Below are 18,714 nucleotides of genomic sequence, written 5' to 3' on the forward strand. Positions count from 1 at the left end.
CTTCCTGAGAGGGACAGTCTTGCAGAGCAGGTCCTTTCACTTTCTGTATAAACAGCACACCCAGAAGAAGCAGGCGTCAAGGAGGCAGAACAACATAAAGTGGGTCATGATCTCAAAAGAGGGAAGCCAGTACCAGAAGGGATCATTTTGGCTTGACACAAACCCACTCTTTCAGGAGACAAATGAAAATTTTAATAAAAATGAAACTCTCCAGATTTTCACACAAGGGCAGGCGTTCAGATTTTTGTGTGTAATGTTTCCTCTCCTCCCACTCTAGATTCTCTCCCGTAGTCACTGCAGATGGAACTGTATGTGGTACATATTATTGTGTCAAAAAGAAACAAAAATTAAATTTAGGAACTTTTATTTGACTTTTTTTCCTCTTGTATTTTAGATAGAATTCATTAAGAAACATTGTCAAATCTCCAGAATATACAAGCAGCTCCTGTAGCTCAATGTCAGAAAAACAAACAACCTAATCAAAAAATGGGCAGAAGACCCAAACAGACACCTCTCCAAAGAAGACATACAGATAGCCAACAAACACATGAAAAGATGCTCAACATCGCTCATAACCAGACATTTACAGTTAATAGATTTAAAATGTTGAACAAGTCATTGTTGGCATCTGACATAGTCTTGTCAGCTTATCAGCAAAACTGAATTTCTGAGGATTCAGAAGTATGAAAGGAATAGTAAAACTAAATTACTGGAATTTTTCCTTCCTGGCAAAGTAATTAATGTTTCAAAGCACTGTTTCAAACAAAGAAATATTATGAAATGTGAGTCGATTCACGTGTCTAGAAAAAAGACTTGTATTTTAGATTTTAAACACCCATAACAAATAGCAGTTTTAATGAAAACTTATAAAAGTAAAGCTTTTATTTGTGGGCTTAAATGTATGCTGAATCATTTTCAAAGGCAGTTGTGATTAAAAAGATCTTTTGTTGACTATCCTTATAAACGTTTTGGACACAGATTTTCAGTGTTGTAAAGATTACAGAACAGGAAGAATTTTGTTTATTTAAAAGCAGTATTTTGAAATTTTATTAAAAAGAAACTTTAACTCGTAGTCTGAAAACAAAAGGCTCTTAATAAACTAGTACTTGTCTGCTTTTAACAAAGGAAATGGGTTTTCTCTGCAGGTATTCTAGTTTTCCAAAATTGGTTTAGTTGATGGCAGTACATTAGAATTGAATAAAAGAGAATTTAAAAATAAGCTTGCTTTCTAAAAGAGTGCTTTGGATTTAACTTTTCTTGGTTTGAAATAGATGAAGTCATTGGAATATCAGCTTTGCTTGGTTTGTGGTTTGCTCTCTGTAACTATATCTGTCATTATAATAAAGCTGGAGGTCAGAGTTTGCTCTAGACATCACATTATGGTATCTGTTACACAAGGGATGACACATAATTTAAAACTTAGTGATCGATTTGTCATTGCTCTTTCTTGAGGGGTCCTTTTTGCATAAAAGTTTTTATTTTCTTTGTATTAGTATTATACACAGCTTACTATATAAAGATTGCTGTGTAGCCAGTAGATTAAAGGACTTGTTTCTTTACTGTTGCTTAAAAACAAAAATCAGGTTCATTTGTATGATGACTTCCTTTTGTTTCATGAGACTGAAGATGGGTTTGGTTTGGGAGGTTTGTTAGTACTTCAAGAGTATGATGTGCAGCCTTGTGGCTTGGGTAGCTTCAATAGCGCTGCCGACAGGAATGGAGAGAGCTGTAGGGTTTTAAAGCTGAGAAAGAGAGTTTTCTTTGTTTTGAGTCTGACATCTGTGTCATATAATATGATAGCAGTTGAACAGTTAAAAGTGGCTGGTGGGACTGAGGAGCTGAATGTTCTGTTTCATTTTAATGTTTAAATTGCAGCATGTGTCTGGTAGCTGCTGTGTCAGATAGTGCAGCCTCAGACTATTAAAATTTAACATTGAGTATACTAATATTATGAAACTTTCAAAACCATAAGACAAAAATCTGATAGAAACTCCAAAAAGAAAATGTCAGTTGTAAATAAGTATAACTTAAAGCCAGTCTAACCCAGGAAGATGTGTCAAAAAGAAAAATATGTAATTACTGAGTCAGTTTCACAAGTCTGCCAACACATTCATTTTTAAAGGAAATCCCAGATTATTGTACCATTAGAAGCAAAAGTACATTTATAAATAAACAATTTCTGATTCTTAAAAACTAATAACATTGAAATAAAAGGAAACTATTAAAATAGGATGGTCCCCCCAGAAGAAAGCAAGCATCATATGCAAATTGATGAAATACTAAAGCTGTTTCCATTAAAATCAGAAACAAGACAGATACTTCCAGTCATTACTTACATCATCACCACTGTTATTAAACATTACTTTTGCAGTTCTAGTCATTGAAATAAGACAGAATAAGTAAATAATTGGTATAAATTTGGAAAAAAAGAACAAATTATTTCTGCTTTCAAATTGTTTACTGCCCAGAGAACTCAAGGAGACTTTAGTAGAAAACAAGTGGAACTAATAATTAATTTTGAAACGGTCAGTTCAGTTCAGTCACTCAGTTGTGTCAGACTCTTTGTGACCCCATGAACCGCAGCAGGCCAGGCCTCCCTGTCTGTCCATCACCAACTCCCAGAGTCCACCCAAACCCATGTCCATTGAGTCGGTGATGCCATCCAAGCATCTCATCGTCTGTCGTCCCCTTCTCCTCCTGCCCTCAATTTTCCCAGCATCAGGGTCTTTTCAAATGAGTCAGCTCTTTGCATCAGGTGGCCAAAGGATTGGAGTTTCAGCTTCAACATTAGGCTTTCCAGTGAACACCTAGGACTGATCTCCTTTGTGATACATGATAAATATACAAAAACTAACAGGTTTCTCTTTATTAGTTAAAAATGGAAATGATGAACAAAAAAGCATTCAACATAGGACAGAAATTACAAACTAAATCTAGGAATAAGTGTATTAAAGAAAGACACCAAAGCAAAGCGATAGATCCTGTTTGAAGAAGATTTGGCATTACGAGCAGTTCCTTTCCCCCTTAAGGTTTTGCCTTCAAAAATTTTCCCTGGAGACAGGAACTGATGAACATGATAATCCTCGAATATAATGTGAACAACATCCCGAAAAATCAGAATAGTGGGTATGTTGCTTTTATTCAATAAGTAAATATTCATTGAGAACTAACCAGCTCTATGTTAGGAGTCTAGTTTTTAGTGCAGTGGTCTCTAAAACAATGTCCTGGAACATATGGGAAGAAAATATCAGAACTTCTGAAAAAATCATAGGCAAATATTTTAATATACCTACTGCCAGCTGTCCGTGGACTAGATGGTTCTGTCATGAGCTACACAGAGTGTCCTGAATCAGCTGCATGTGTGGTGGCCTCACTCTTGTTCGCTTTTATTAGCCTTGTGCAGTATGCTGCTGTGTTTTTTGTCTGCTCAGTTACATGGATTTACTTTATGTTACCAAAAATCAGCCCTCATCAAGTGGATAAACATTTGGACGGATTTTTACGAGGAAAAAAAATCCTTCAAGATGGAAACAGTGATGATAATAACACAAATACTGGTGAAAAAGGAAAAGGCAAGCTGACATACTACACTCCTACTTTGATCTCATCAAACACATTACAAAATAAAAATGTTGACTACCTAAATAATGGAGAAGGCAATGGCATCCCACTCCAGTACTCTTGCCTGGAAAATCCCATGGATGGAGGAGCCTGGTGGGCTACAGTCCATGGGGTCGCTAAAAGTTGGACACAACTGAGTGACTTCACTTTCACTTTTCACTCTCATGCACTGGAGAAGGAAATGGCAACCCACTCCAGTGTTCTTGCCTGGAGAATCCCAGGGATGGGGGAGGCTGGTGGGCTGCCGTCTATGGGGTCCCACAGAGTCGGACACGACTGAAGTGACTTAGCAACCTAAATAAAAACACAGACTAATCAGATTTGATTAGGACTTCCCCTGTGGGTCAGTGGTTAAGAATCTGCCTGCAATGCAGGAGACTCGGGTTTCATCCCTGGATTGGGACGATCCCCTGGAGAAGGAAATGGCAACCCACTCCAATATTCTTGCCTGGAGAATTCCATGGACAGAGGAGCCTTTTACTGTCCATGAGGTTGCAAAGAGTCGGACACAGCTGAAAGACTAACACTTTTCCCCTTCACTTTCAATCAGATCTGATAAATCGGACAAAAAGTTTATGAGACTGTATGAGATACGAATTTATATCCATTATCATTAATGTCAAACCTCATCCTATGTATATATTGTACTTTGAGATACTGGTTTAACAAAAGTATTAAAGATATGAATAGCAAGACATTTTAAAAGTTTATTTTATCTCTAGCTCATTCTTCTAAAATTTTTTTATACTGTACATATATTAAATTAGATTTCCTTACATTTCTAATTAGGACAGCCATGTGTAAGTGTGTTGTGGGTGGTGGATACTCAGTTTTGTGGCTAATTTTTAAATCTCATTAGAAGCCATTGAAAATAATTTGGAAGATTTTGCCTTAATGGACCTGTGTTTTGCCTTTATAATTAGAGGGGGCATGAGGTACAAGGTGAAAATAGGAAGGAAACAAGTGTTTCTAAAACTAGAATTTTTAAAAGGAGGTAAACCATATTAAATTTTAGGGTGAGAAAATGATTGCGCCATGCTGCATGTTTTAATTTTTGGAGAATGGGGAAATAAAGTACAGATGGGGATGACCAAGTAAGGAATATTTTTTGCCATTAAACAGTGAATGGTGTTCCACATGGAAATGAGGGAGGGTAAGGGGGTTGTTGATATGTGAAATGAAAGCTGAAATCTAAGCGTAAAGAAGGTAACACTGAAGTGAAAGGGAAGATTGCGAGGGAAAGATGAGAGAGAAGAAAATTTAGATAAAATCGACATTGCAGGACTGTTAAATACTACAGCTTAATTCAGCTACAGCTATTTATGGACTTGACTGTAATTGTACTTAGATAGGGCAGGGACAAATATTATATGAAAGGAAATAGCCAAAGTATAGGATAAACTATTAGTTGAGATGGAGGAGGAAAAAGGTGGGTTTGGGGGTTGGTTATAGAAATAAAAATAGAAAAGGATTAGGCATGATTTTAAATACTAGAAATTAGGAAAAAAAATCTGAAAATGTATGCGTAAGAAATCAGTGTAATGAAGAAATTGGACAATTTTGTTATTCAATCATGTCCAACTCTTTGCGACCCCATGGACTACAGCATGCCAGGCCTCCCTGTCCATCACCAACTCCCAGAGTTTAGTCAGACTCATGTCCATTGAGTTGGTGATGCCATCCAACCATCTCATCCTCTGTCATCCCCTTCCCTTCCCGCCTTCAATCTTTCCCAGCATCACGGTCTTTTCCAGTGAGTCAGTTCTTTGCATCAGGTGGCCAAAGTTTTGGAGTTTCAGCTTCAGCATCAGTCCTTCCTATGAATATTCAGGATTGATTTCCTTTAGGATGGACTGCTTGGATCTCCTTGCAGTCCGAGGGACTCTCAAGAATCTTCTCCAACACCACAGTTCAAAAGCATCATTTCTTCAGTGCTCAGCTTTCTTTGTAGTCCAACTCTCACATCCATACTTGGCTACTGGAAAAATCATAGGTTTGACTAGGCAGACCTTTGTTAGCAAAGTAATGTCTCTGCTTTTTAATATGCTGTCTAGGTTGGTCATAACTTTTCTTCCAAGCGTCTTTTAATTTCATGGCTGCAGTCACAGTTTCAGTGATTTTGGAGCCCCCCAAAAATAGTCTATCACTGTTTCCATTGCTTCCCCATCTATTTGCCATGAAGTGATTTTTTTTTTGCCTTTTTTTTTTGTATTAGAGTAGCAGAATTTGAAATTAGTTATGTTATCCATTTTTTTGCCAAAGTATTTAATAGTGTAAATAATTGGTATTTCTTATGAAAATTTACCTGCTACCTGGTGCAAGGTGGTAAAATTATTTGTATATCTTCTGCTTTGAACAACAGTATGTATATAATACGCTACTCTACATTTAATCAGTTTATTAACTATTGGTTTAAAATACTTTAAAACTAGCATTGTGTTTGGTTCAAGGAATTTGGGTTGAGACTAATTTTTACATAGCTGAGATGATAGTATACTTTGTCTCAATGTGTTATAAGTAGAGAAGGATAAGAATCCTCCTTCCTTGCCTTTTTATATCTCATTTTCTTATCTAACATTTCAACATGTTGTCTAATACGATTTCTTAAGTATTATTTTTTTGTCTTTAGTGTCCAGTTTACTTCAATTTTCTTAAGCATTTCTTTCTCTTCAGTGAATACAGAAGTAAATATTCTCTGTATCAGACAAGTAGTCTAGTAGAGCTCCATCTTTACTTGAAGAATCGCCTGAAATCATGAAATGTAAACTTGCTTTAGTATTAATTCAGTAGCCTAAAAGTTGGCTGTGTAATATAGATAGTTCCTGACTTCTGTTTGTTAGACACATGAAGGCCTATTTATATGAATGAAAAGATGCCAAAACCTGCACCTCAGCTCCAATTTCTCAGTAGAAAGAAGAAAAAGAGAACAACTTTTTATATTATTTCAGTTACATTTTGGGACCCAGGTGTATTTTCACCTTAAGACATTTAGCCGTATTGTATAACAATATTGATTCAAAATGGGACATGCCTTCCAAGTTTCTGATGCCCAGGCTAGAAGCTCTGGAACACAGCCTACAAGTTATGTACTCCTTTGTACTTCTTATTCTGGTGTAATCTCCTTGGGAGGGAAAACCAAGAATGGTGGCTCATTTTTTTCAGGTGTTAGAGGCAAGCATAATTCTGACCTAATATCTTCAACATAATTGCAAAGCAGGAAGAGATTCTTAGAACTTGTTTACTTTAAATTCTTCTGTTTGTCTTGGGACTTTTTAATACCAGTATTAATGAGAGAGTTTCCACTTTGAAAGCAGTGTCTCAGCTCAAGGCATCAGACAGCATTTAAATCCTTATTTATTTCCTACTTTTGTTACTTATTTTCTTCTGACCTCTGGGCCAGGGAGGAAGAAGAAATCAACACACAGGGAATGGGGCCGGCTAGAGAAGGGTGTGTTACAAGGCAGCCCTGGTTACACAATGGAAGGAAGCCGACATTTACTGGCTCTGTACCACATGCCAGACGCCCCTGGAAGTTTCGACCTGTGGAAGCAGGTGCTTTCCTTTCATCATTGTCATCAGAGAATGCTTGTATAGTGTGATGAATTCAGACAGGACGAAAGTTAGAAGCCTAGAAGTAAATGTCCTTCTTAGTGACTGTAAGAATTTCTGAAATCTACTCTTGGAAATAAGGACAATTGTGAAATCCTAAAATTTCTTAAGACGAAATTCAGCCAAAATCAATTGATTTCTTCTAGTTCATTGAAGTTATACTTCTTACCTCTTTATGACAATGGTAGTATTATAGAATAGTAGAGCAGCCAGTGTCTTAGATATTTTCTAGGCCAGCAGTCCTGTCCAAGAGAAATAATTCATCATGTATGTAATACAAAATTTTCTAGTAGCCACAGTAAAAAAGCAAAGACAAACAGGTAAATTCATTTAAATTGTATATTTTATTTAACCTGGTTATCCAAAATATTGGGTGGCCAGAAAGTTTGTTCTGGTTTTGTCATAAGGTGTTATTGACTCTCTAAGATCTTACGGAAAAACCTGAATGAACTTTTTGGCCAACCCAGTATTACCATGTCAACATGGTAATCCATGTAGAATTATTAGAGATAGTTTGTATCTTTTTTTGAAATATGAAACCTTCAGAATCCAGTGTGATATTTTATACATATAGCACATTTCCATTCAGATGCTAACTTTTCATGAGAAATACTTGATCTGTATTTAGTCAGAAGAGTTGCCATTGAAAATGTAGATTCCAAACACTTAAAATTTTTTCCAATAAAGTACCCCCCCAAAACCCCCATTTTCTTTAATACTTGACATCTGTATTGACAGGACTGACATCTTTTTTTTTAGAATAATTGACTGAGGCAAAAGCATATCAGTTTCAAAACTGTATCTAAGTTAGGTAAATCCACTCACTCTTGTAACAACTCAGTATTATCAATATCAAATTCAAAGGGCCATTGTATAAACTGAAAATCAGCTCTAAATTTATTCATGTCAACAAAGCATTCTTTAATTTTTCTCGTAGCTATTAGAGCCAACTTACATAATGCTATTGCATTTTAAATCTCTTGCATATTTGTTCAGGTTGAAATGTGTAAAACCATTATTAACTTATAGTATGAATAGTTTAAATTTTAACATAAATTCTCATACCTGTCTAGCTATGTCAAAAGCAAGCTTTCTCTCTTCTTGGATCTTTAAATTTAGCTCCTTCATGTGCACTGTGCTATAGGTAAAAAATGTAAGTCATGGGGTGATGTTTTCTCTTATGTTGAATATTGGCAGGTGTTCCTTTTGATTCTAGAAAGTCTTGAATTAGAGTTAACAGAACAGTAAACCTTTGTAAAATCTGCCATGACTCAAGCAGTGAATGTTGGCAAAGAGCATGTAGTCACTAAATTCATTATCTTCTGTCTCTTATAACAGTTCCACTGGTGATGAGTCAGAACATTTGTACATGTATACTGAACAGCTTTAGTAACTGCATCATTTTAATAACTGCACCCATGATACAGTCCACTTCAGAGCACAAATATTTTCAGTATGTTAACTTGAAGTGGATCAAATAAGGGAATTAATTCCAGTAAATCTGGGGTTTTGATCCCACATAACTGGTTCTTGTTTGTGTTGATAGAAAGTAGCTTTTTCCAATCTAACTGAAAGTGACAGATGTAAAAGATTAAAAAACATTTGCAACATGAGTTTGATTGCTTTTAAGGCAGGTCAGGAAGCAACAGTTAGAAGTGGACATGGAACAACAGACTGGTTCCAAATAGGAAAAGGAGTATGTCAAGGCTGTATATTGTCACCCTGCTTATTTAACTTCTATGCAGAGTACATCATGAGAAACGCTGGGCTGGAAGAAGCACAAGCTAGAATCAAGATTGCCGGGAGAAATATCAATAACCTCAGATACGCAGATGACATCACCCTTATGGCAGAAAATGAAGAGGAACTAAAAAGCCTCTTGATGAAAGTGAAAGAGGAGAGTGAAAAAAGTTGGCTTAAAGCTCAACATTCAGAAAACAAAGATGATGGCATCTGGTCACATCCCTTCATGGGAAATAGATGGGGAAACAGTGGAAACAGTGTCAGACTTTATATTTTGGGGCTCCAAAATCACTGCAGATGGTGATTGCAGCCATAAAATTAAAAGAGGCTTACTCCTTGGAAGGAAAGTTATGATCAACCTAGATAGCATAATTCAAAAGCAGAGACATTACTTTGCCAACAAAGGTCCATCTACAAGGCTATGGTTTTTCCAGTGGTCATGTATGGATGTGAGAGTTGGACTGTGAAGAAAGCTGAGCACCAAAGAATTGATGTTTTTGAACTGTGGTGTTGGAGAAGACCTTGGACTGCAAGGACATCCAACCAGTCCATCCTAAAGGAGATCAGTCCTGGGTGTTCATTGGAAGGACTGATGCTAAAGCTGAAACTCCAATACTTTGGCCACCTCATGCAAAGAGTTGACTCATTGGAAAAGACTCTGATGCTGGGAGGGATTGAGGGCAGGAGGAGAAGGGGACAACAGAGGATGAGATGGCTGGATGGCATCACCGACTCGATGGATATGAGTTTGAGTGAACTCCGGGAGTTGGTGTTGGACAGAGGGGCCTGGCATGCTGCGATTCATGGGGTCGCAGAGTCGGACACGACTGAGCGACTGAACTGAGCTTGCCATAATTGCGAGTAGATGCTGCTACTGCTGCTAAGTCGCTTCAGTCGTGTCTGACTCTGTGCGACCCCATAGACGGCAGCCCACCAGGCTCCCCCGTCCCTGGGATTCTCCAGGCAAGAACACTGGAGTGGGTTGCCATTTCCTTCTCCAGTGCATGAAAGTGAAAGTGAAGTCGCTCAGTTGTGTCCGACTTTTAGCGACCCCATGGACTGCAGCCTACCAGGCTCCTCCGTCCATGGATTTTCCAGGCAAGAGTACTGGAATGGGGTGCCGTTGCCTTCTCTGGCAAGTAGATGAGGACATTTCAATTTGGAAGTCATTTGAGACAAAATACCCTAGGTATTCACTGGCCACTGTCTCTTGTAAAACTTACCTAAGCTAAAAAGAAAAGTATTTATAGTTTTCAAATGTTGAATGAGTTCTTGGTGAATCAACTGAAGATCTTTCACTTTTTGTAAAATATCCTTTATGATCTTTCTCTCAAATTTTAAAACGTAATTCCCTTAACTGAAATACTAAATTAATGTTTCATCTCTCCATCTAAAAATGGTTTTCTTTCTGGAGCAAGAATTCAGGCTGTTTTGTAGCTTGCCAGAATTATAAGATCAAATCCCTAAAGTCAGTGAGAAATCATTTTGTTACACATTTCATTCTGAATTCATTGTGACAGAGTTCACTGATTATATTTTGACTATAGAGAGGCAGCTTCTTTTTATATTACTGTGCATTTGCTGAAAATGGCTCAACATTGTCTATTATCTTAAAACTTTTTTATACTCAGCTTATTAATTTGGCTCTGCTGTGTTAAATCATAATTGCCATTCTTAGGAAAATTACACTCTTATCTCATTGGCGCACCTTGATTTGGAAGTTAAATTTTTTTTTCATTTTTAGTTTTTGAGCCAGAAAAAGTAATTTGATTGTATTATAGTTAAAATAAATATTTCAATTTAACTACAAATTGCAGTTTATGTAGGTATCACTGTAACTTCTGCTTTCTGCATAAAATATTGAAATAAGCACTTTACAGTGCTTCATTAGTGCATAGAAAAGTAACAGAAAAATAGCTGTGCCACAATAGCACAGCTCTAGAGCCTAGAGCCACTTACTGACTTTAGTGATGAACACTCAAAGAGATGAAGTAAATAGACCCAGTTAAGGCAGATTAGTTCAGAATGGAGCAAGGCCATACATAAGTCTGTTTTGATATATGAAAATGTTCCTTTAACAAATGCTAAAGGCTGAATTCATGTTACCACCAAAAAGAAGTACTTTAATATGAAAAAAGTTATTTCATATAATTTAAAGCAATTTGTTTCTTTAAACAAAGCAACCATTTGTGTATGTGTGCGTGTGTGTGTGAAAGTTAAGGGGTTCACTTTTCAATTAGATAGACTAGCAGCATGTAAATATGTGAAAGGCCATCTAAATTTGCTCTTAGACTTCATTCCCCAGATGAACAGCAGCGTTGGAGCTGTTTTTGTTTTGAACACTGGGTAATTCTTTTAGCCAAAGTGCATGTATATGTTTACGCCAATCTGAAATGAGGATGTAAGCAGGCATTAGGGTAACAATGCAGTTTCATGCTCTAGTGCATGCCTGGGATTCACAGAGGAACCAAGTGCCCTAATCCCAGGTTTATAGAGTAGACCTTACCCTCTTAACATTTATGCTGAGAAGAAGCACAAATTTAATTGCTTTATGTATTTGTTATAAAACCAATAAAGAATTATTTTCTTCCCATTGCTGATGGCTTCGATCAAAGAGAAACAGTCTGGGATGTGAATGGTAGCTTTTGCTATTAGTAGAAATGTTAAGGATTGACCATGGGAACTTGGAGAATATTAGAGACTCTTGATTGACAGTATTAGATAGTCAGATTTTGGGGGAGGGGCTTGCTAAATAATTACATGTGTAAATTGTGACTAAGAGACACAAGCTATGTTTTTTGTGTAATCTTATTTTAAACAAATTACTTTCACGCATTCTCTTTACAATTTTTGAATAGCCTGGTTTCAGGTATGTAAGAAGTAGGTTTTGGATTGTGCTAGATTTGACCTAATTCTTGCTAATTGCTAGGCATTCAAAATTTTGCTCAGAAGAATGGCATTGTTATTGTCATTATTCTTTGGTAGTTTTAATCAGTGGTTTTGTACAAAGCTGCAGTTCAAAAGAATATTATGGTACTAGCTTGGAAGCTGTTTCAGTTAAAATTGGCCATATTCCAGGAAAAAAAACAGAATGCTAATGTACAGGTTAGAGTTTATGATGCGTGATTCCTTATATTATTTGCTTATTGACTTGCTAAACACACACACATACAATATCAGTTCTAAAGAACATCTTAAACATCTTTCACCAAAGCGTTCGTTTCCTGCAAGACGTAGCCACTGTTTTATACTTTTGTTTTCTAACATTGCAGAATGAAAAGATTCATTCTTCTCAGTTTAGTTTATTTAAATTATGTGTAAAAGGGGCTTCCCTGGTGGCTCAAACGGTAAAGAATCTGGCTGCAATGTAGGAGACCCAGGTTCTGTCCCTTGGTCAGGAAGATCCCCTAGAGAAGGGAATGGCAACCCACTCCAGTATTCTTGCCTGAAAAATTTCATGGACAGAGGAGCTTGGCTGGCATGTAAAATGTATAGCTTTTACTTTTTTATTCAAATATCCCTACAGGTTAATTATCATTTTCCTGATTTTTTCTTACATCTCTTCTCGCCATTAATTTGAGTTGGGAGGGATCACATTAAAGCTTTAGGCTTCATGCTACATGAATAGAATTGGTGCTTTGTATTTCGTTTTCCATGTATTATGCACCCCTAAAAGGAATATAACACATGTTGCAGCCTATTTCATTTTCAAAGAGGAATTGGAGAGCTTTTGAATAAAAATGTGAAAAGAAACTAGTGTTCACTGCCTACGTGGCTTTTTAAAAAGGCTCCTTAAAAACATTCCAGTGTGGATTCTACGTCCTCTTTGAACTCACCGCTGACTGTAACTGCCTGCAGAGCCACGTGACCATCTTGGCAGCATGGTTTTAGTGATTTCATTACTGTGGTTTCCTCAAGCTCTTTACACACACTGATTAATATTTTCCTTGCAGTTATCGCTGTGATGATTTTGTGGTTAATGACACCAAGCTGGGACTGGTACAGAAAGTCAGAGAACACTTGCAGAACTTGGAGAAGTAAGTAATAGGCCTTGGGAAGGAAGGGGTGGAAAGGGCTTGAAGGGCCTTCCAGACTTTCTGAGCGGGGTTTTGTTGATGAGTTCCATAACCTCATCACACTCAGTGTTTTTAGTGTGATTGAAATGTGAGCAAAATAAACTTTGGAGTTAGGTCTATGAAAATTGTCAGTGATCATAACTCAGCATTTATTTCATTTAGTATTTGTCATAAACTGTATCCAGGGGCTCCAGAGCCTGTTTTTTAGTTACTACCCACCATCTTATAAGTTCCTCAGTTTATTTGCAAGAGGAGTTTTGCTAGTGCAAAGGAAGGGCAGAAAATGATCCAAAATCATTATAGGGTTACCTGAAATATTAGAAAATCCTTATCAAATGTATTAATGGGGTCTTCTTAGAACTCTGAAATTTATGAATAAATTTTAAGTGAAAATAGGTTTAATTATATTATTGTTTACTTTGCATCTATATGATAGCAGAAGATCCTAGTTTCTTTTTTTTTTTTTTTGTTAGGACCAGTATTTATCACTTGAAAGTATAGGAAGCTGTGAAATGCTTTGTCATCATAAAGAAATTAAACTACTGTGAATAGTTTTTTTTTTTCTTGCTGAAGCCAGATAGGTTAGTCAGATACAATTCACTGGACCCAAAATCCAAGCAGTAAACAGAAACCCCAGTGGCAGTGTCTTTGGCGCTGCAGTGGATGGAAGCATGGTCCTGGAATGATTGCTGACTCAGGTGAAACCTGTGTAAATCTCCCCATCATCAGGTGCCATCTAATTTATTTTGACAGTTGATGTATAAATGGCATTGTGAGAACATGCCAGAAGTGGGAGTCCCTTAGCAAACTTACATGTAAAGCCAGTAGGGTTTTTTTTAATTGTGCGGTGATAGAGAATGACCTGAGTTCTCTAAGTTAAACACTGTCTAGCTTTGGTTAACCAAAGTCTCTCTGCATGTTTCTGACTAAATATAGATTATAAGCTGAAAGGGAAGAGATGATTTCCTTAAAATCTAAACTAATTAGAACACTTTGGATTTAAGTACGTTTTGGCTTGTCCTGTTGGGGCGCCTCACTTTTTCAAAGTACTTCCTCCCTTCTCTTAATCTGAACAGAGCAGCAGGAGCCCTGTCTAGGAGACACAGCTGTAGACACGCAGATCTAGACTGTTGAGTTTGGTCTGAAATTGTCACAATTAACTGTGAAGTAGGAGATTCCTGCAGTAGGTTTTGTAATATCACTCTCTGGTGTGATGATGTCATTGTAAAGATCTTGGTACCCTGATTCTTTGTTATAGAAGGAGATAGCCACCAAATTATTTCTCCCTGCCACCTAGAGTTTTCTCTTCAGAAAAGACTATCATCTCAGTGACAGATTCATCAGAACTAAGTCAGAGGGTGAACAGGACTTTGAAGAACCTGCATGCTTTTATATAAGCAGCTTTCTAATCTTTTATTTCCAGTGACCACTTCATTAGGTAAAAGGTGTCACAGACTGCCTTGTCTTCACTTCTCCTTGGCCCCACTGAAAAATGTACCTTGCAGCCCTTCTTCTGTGTTGAGAAGCATTATCTAAGTGTATTTTGATGTTTCTCAAACGTAGCCTTGAATCTGTGCTGGAAGATACAATGGAAGATCCATGACTGCATCTGAGTCTTACTGTCAACTGTCCAGCCTGTCTCTAGAGCAGCACTGTGCACCAGAAACCTTGTATAATCACCCTGTGTAGCCACTGGCCGTGTGTGCCTGAGGAGCACTTGAAAATGAGCCAGCATGACGAGGAACCGGATTCTATGTTTTATTTAAGTTGAATTAATTTAAACTTACTAGCCACATGTAGTGAGCGGCTACCTTGTTAAACAGCATGGATCTAAAGGATTCTGCCATTTTGAGAATCACCAATGGTAAAATTTAATAACATATTTTAGAAAGCTAAAGGCTTTATTTGTATAGGTTGAATAAAAATTAGCTATTAGGCATCGCCACTGTGCTTGTGACTCAGCTTCTTTCCTCACAGAATTTGTGAAGGAATAACTTGACATTATATTACATATGGGCTTCCCTTATGGCTCAGCTGGTGAAGAATCCACCTGCGACCTGGGAGACCTGGGTTTGATCCCTGGGCTGGGAAGATCCCCTGGAGAAGGGAAAGGCCACCCACTGCAGTATTGTGGCCAGAGAATTCCACCGACTGTATAGTCCTTGGGGTTGCAGACAGTCTGACATGACTGAGCGACTTTCACTTTCAAGGCACTTTCCCTTTCATACTCGATATGGGGTTGGTCAGTTCTTACCTTGTCATCAGTGTATGAGAGGCCCATACAGTTCTGAGGACATTTTTCCTAAGAATATTTTTAGGTTTGGAAGCAGCTGACTGTCACTTGATCTACTGCTCTCAAGGCAGTTCATGTGGAAATTCTGGAAAGAAAAACAATCACATATTTTCTTTGGATTAACCTGATAATTTTGGAAGATGGAAAAGGGTTGGTAGACTTAAAAGTCTGTGTTGTTTAATAATAGTAACTTTTACTTCCTTTGGATTAGTTCCCTGATACATCATTTTAAAGTGACCCTTTGAAGATAGGAATTACTTTCTGATAAATTTCAAACAAGGTCTGTCTTTCATTGTGAAAAATTTAAATAATTTTAATTCAGAATTTATGTGCTGTTTAGGATCTGTTTTACAACATGCTTCGTAGCATAGCTGAATCAAAGGAGTTGGTAAATGTATTATCTAATGTATTTATCATCCCACAGTCTCAGATCATGTGATCATCTGTTACAACATACAAACAAAAGAGGATACCTTTACCAAAATTAAGAAAGAAATAGAGTATTTGAGAGTTGATGTTAAATCTCAGAATAATCATGTCAGACCAGGGTTTCCCTTTATGTGGTGTGTGTATTCTCTCGTTTGTAGACAGAGTGGTGGAGGAGAGGGACCGTCTCAGAGACCACATCTACCTGGCCAGCTTCTCTGGGAAGTGCCCGGAGATGGCAGATTCTAGTCCCACCCTGCTGGAGAGCAGTGGGGATGTCCAGGGGAAGTGGATCTCCTTAGTACTTGAAGTCCTGGTGGGCCACAGCGGCCTCATGGGTCCCTCCCTGGCCTGGCTACTCAGTCAGCCAGGGCTGTGCCTTCAAAGCTTAGCACGGCCACCTTTGCTCTCTGTCCTGCTGGGTGGTGTGTATGTAGGAATGTCTTTTTGATCGTCTGTCTGTTTGTGTTTTAATAGCTCAGCTTTCACAGCTGACAGGCATAGGAAAAGAAAACTTTTGGAAAACTCATCACTGAACAGCAAGTTACTAAAAGTAAATGTAAGTAATTAAAATTTATTCAACTACAAGAATTGGTTGAGGTCTAGTCACTGATTACAACTCTTAACATTAATGTTACCCCCTTATGAACTTTTATAAACGTATGTCTTGTATTTGGGATATTTTACCAAGTGTTTGCCACTGGTACTAACGACTCTGGATGTGACTAAACACCCCGGCGAGTCTGTCAGTGCCTGCCCTCCGTGAGGATTACCACCACGCTCCAGTACCTTAGCGAGCGTTTGTTCTTAAGGCCTCCTTGTGTACCTTGTTACCCTTTTGCATAGGGTCTCAGAGATCCTTGCTTCCTTCTGGTAAAGGTCCCTACTGCAGATTCTGTGGGTCTGAAGTTATGGTAAGTTTGTTCCTTAGTTATATTTTTCCACTTTGTAGTAGCTTTAGTAGTCTCATGAAGGTGTTAGGGCTTCCCAAGTGGCTCAGTGGTAAAGAATCCACCTGTTAGTACAGGACATTCAGGTTTGATTCCTGGGTCAGGAACATTCCCTGAAGAAGGAAATGGCAACCCACTCCAGTATTCTTGCCTGGAGAATCCCATGGATAGAGTAGCCTGGCAGGCTACAGTCCATGGGTTCACAAAAGAGTCAGACACGACTTAGTGACTAAATAAAAACAATAATAAAGGCATGAAGTCTTAAACTTATTTCTTTTAAGGACCTTCCTGGTTTTTACATCATGTACTCCATAGTACTTACTAAAGCTGATTTCCTATTAAGTTTCCATTTAGAACAGTCCTAGGATCAGAAACAGCCTTCTAAAAATATCCAGATACTTATACAGAGAGTAGAAAGAGAATTTGAAATATTCATTGGACTGAAAAGGATTGATTCCAACCTGGCCTGATGCTAGAGTTTCAAATACAGGCCTTTGCCCTTTGGTGTCTGAAGCAGCTGGCCTTCTCGGCATCACTGAAGGAGCCTCCCATTCTATCTTACAGGGCAGCACCACTGCCGTTTGCGCCACGGGCCTTCGGAATTTGGGGAACACGTGTTTCATGAACGCCATCCTGCAGTCGCTCAGGTAAAGTCACAGTCAGACCTCAACTATCTAATGTCAGTTTCTGGTGGAATGGTAAAGAGCAGGGGCTGCACGTTCAGGTTCTGTCTCTGGCCCTGACTCTAGCCTGGTAACTTGGGGGAAGTTACCTCAGTTCCCTGTGCCTTGGTTTTCTCATCAGTGAAATGGGGATAATAGTCTGCCTCACGGAGTAGCTGGGAAGATAGTGTATAATTTACATAAGTGCTTAGAGCAGTGCTTGGCAGTAAATAACTGTTAGCAGTTATTATTTAGTTCCTGTCACTTCTTAAATAGGCTTGACCGCGGGCCAGCAAACTTCTGAAAAAGGCCAGATTAAATAAATATTTTTAATCTTTGCATGCCACATCCAGGCCCTCTCACATATTTTCCTCCTCCCTGCAATACTTCCCTCCCTTTTAAACAACTCTTTAAAAATACAAAACTCACTTTAAAAATGGAAACGCTCACTGGCCCGGGGCCAGATTTGTCCTGCGGGCCATAGTTCGCAGACCCCTGGGCTGTAAGGAACTTGTTCAGAGAACTCAGTTCAGTCATTAGTTGAGTCTTAAGTATGGTCATTAGATCAGATGTTTAGAGAATCCTCAACGTGTAGGATGAGCAGTGAAAAATAAAACAGGCAACAAGGCTGACCTAAGTTATCTAGAAGAGATTATTTAGAAAGTTGTGCACTTTCAGATTCTAATGTGGTGTCAAAGACTAGAATAAATTATCTTCCCAGGGCCAGAAGCCACATGTACTCTCTCCTTAAGGGGGCTGGCTCTCAGCTTTTCTTGCTGTAAGAAGAAATTCTAGTTGCTACTGAATTCTTCTTGTTACTCTGTATAGTGTATTCAAACAATATGGTTGCTCTCATAGTTTGCTTCTGCTGGAAGAAATTATTGAACACTTGGAAACAAACACCCTGAAAAGAAAGAAATGGTGATAATCTCTGAATGGGAAGGGGGATTGAGGATTTGGGGAACAGAGAGTTTGCTGTAAGGTCTTTCTTTATTTCTGCAAAGTCATTTACTTGTATTGTTTTCTGGGAACAAAAGAGGAATCTTAAGAAAACATGATGTGAGAGATTGCACTGAATACCACTTTAATGAGAAATTGACAGATCACATTTTCAAAATCCATATGTGGGTCTCATAGTACTTTCTTTACAGGTCCTAGGACCTTTAAAAAATAATTTTCTTTCCTTCCTTTTAAAATAGTAACATTGAGCAGTTCTGCTGTTATTTCAAAGAACTGCCTGCCGTGGAATTACGGAATGGGAAGACAGCAGGACGGCGAACGTACCACACCAGGAGCCAGGGGGACAGCAACGTGTGAGTCTCAGAATATGTGCA

The 18,714-nt window shown here is 38.1% G+C and overlaps 1 protein-coding gene across 3 annotated transcripts in view; it reads left to right on the forward strand.

The window, feature by feature from the left end:
* USP3 (ubiquitin specific peptidase 3) overlaps positions 1-18,714 on the forward strand; it is a 97,183-nt gene that overhangs the window by 34,575 nt on the left and 43,894 nt on the right. For all 3 annotated transcript variants that reach the window (XM_068963881.1, XM_068963882.1, XM_068963883.1), the window contains 4 exons: positions 12,927-13,010; positions 16,246-16,327; positions 17,283-17,365; positions 18,580-18,693. In XM_068963881.1, the coding sequence (XP_068819982.1) occupies positions 12,927-13,010; positions 16,246-16,327; positions 17,283-17,365; positions 18,580-18,693 (363 nt within the window). The remainder of the gene's footprint in view (positions 1-12,926; positions 13,011-16,245; positions 16,328-17,282; positions 17,366-18,579; positions 18,694-18,714) is intronic.

The sequence above is a fragment of the Capricornis sumatraensis genome, chromosome 2 (assembly GCF_032405125.1).
Source record: "Capricornis sumatraensis isolate serow.1 chromosome 2, serow.2, whole genome shotgun sequence".
In the NCBI taxonomy this organism is placed as follows: Eukaryota; Metazoa; Chordata; class Mammalia; order Artiodactyla; family Bovidae; genus Capricornis; species Capricornis sumatraensis.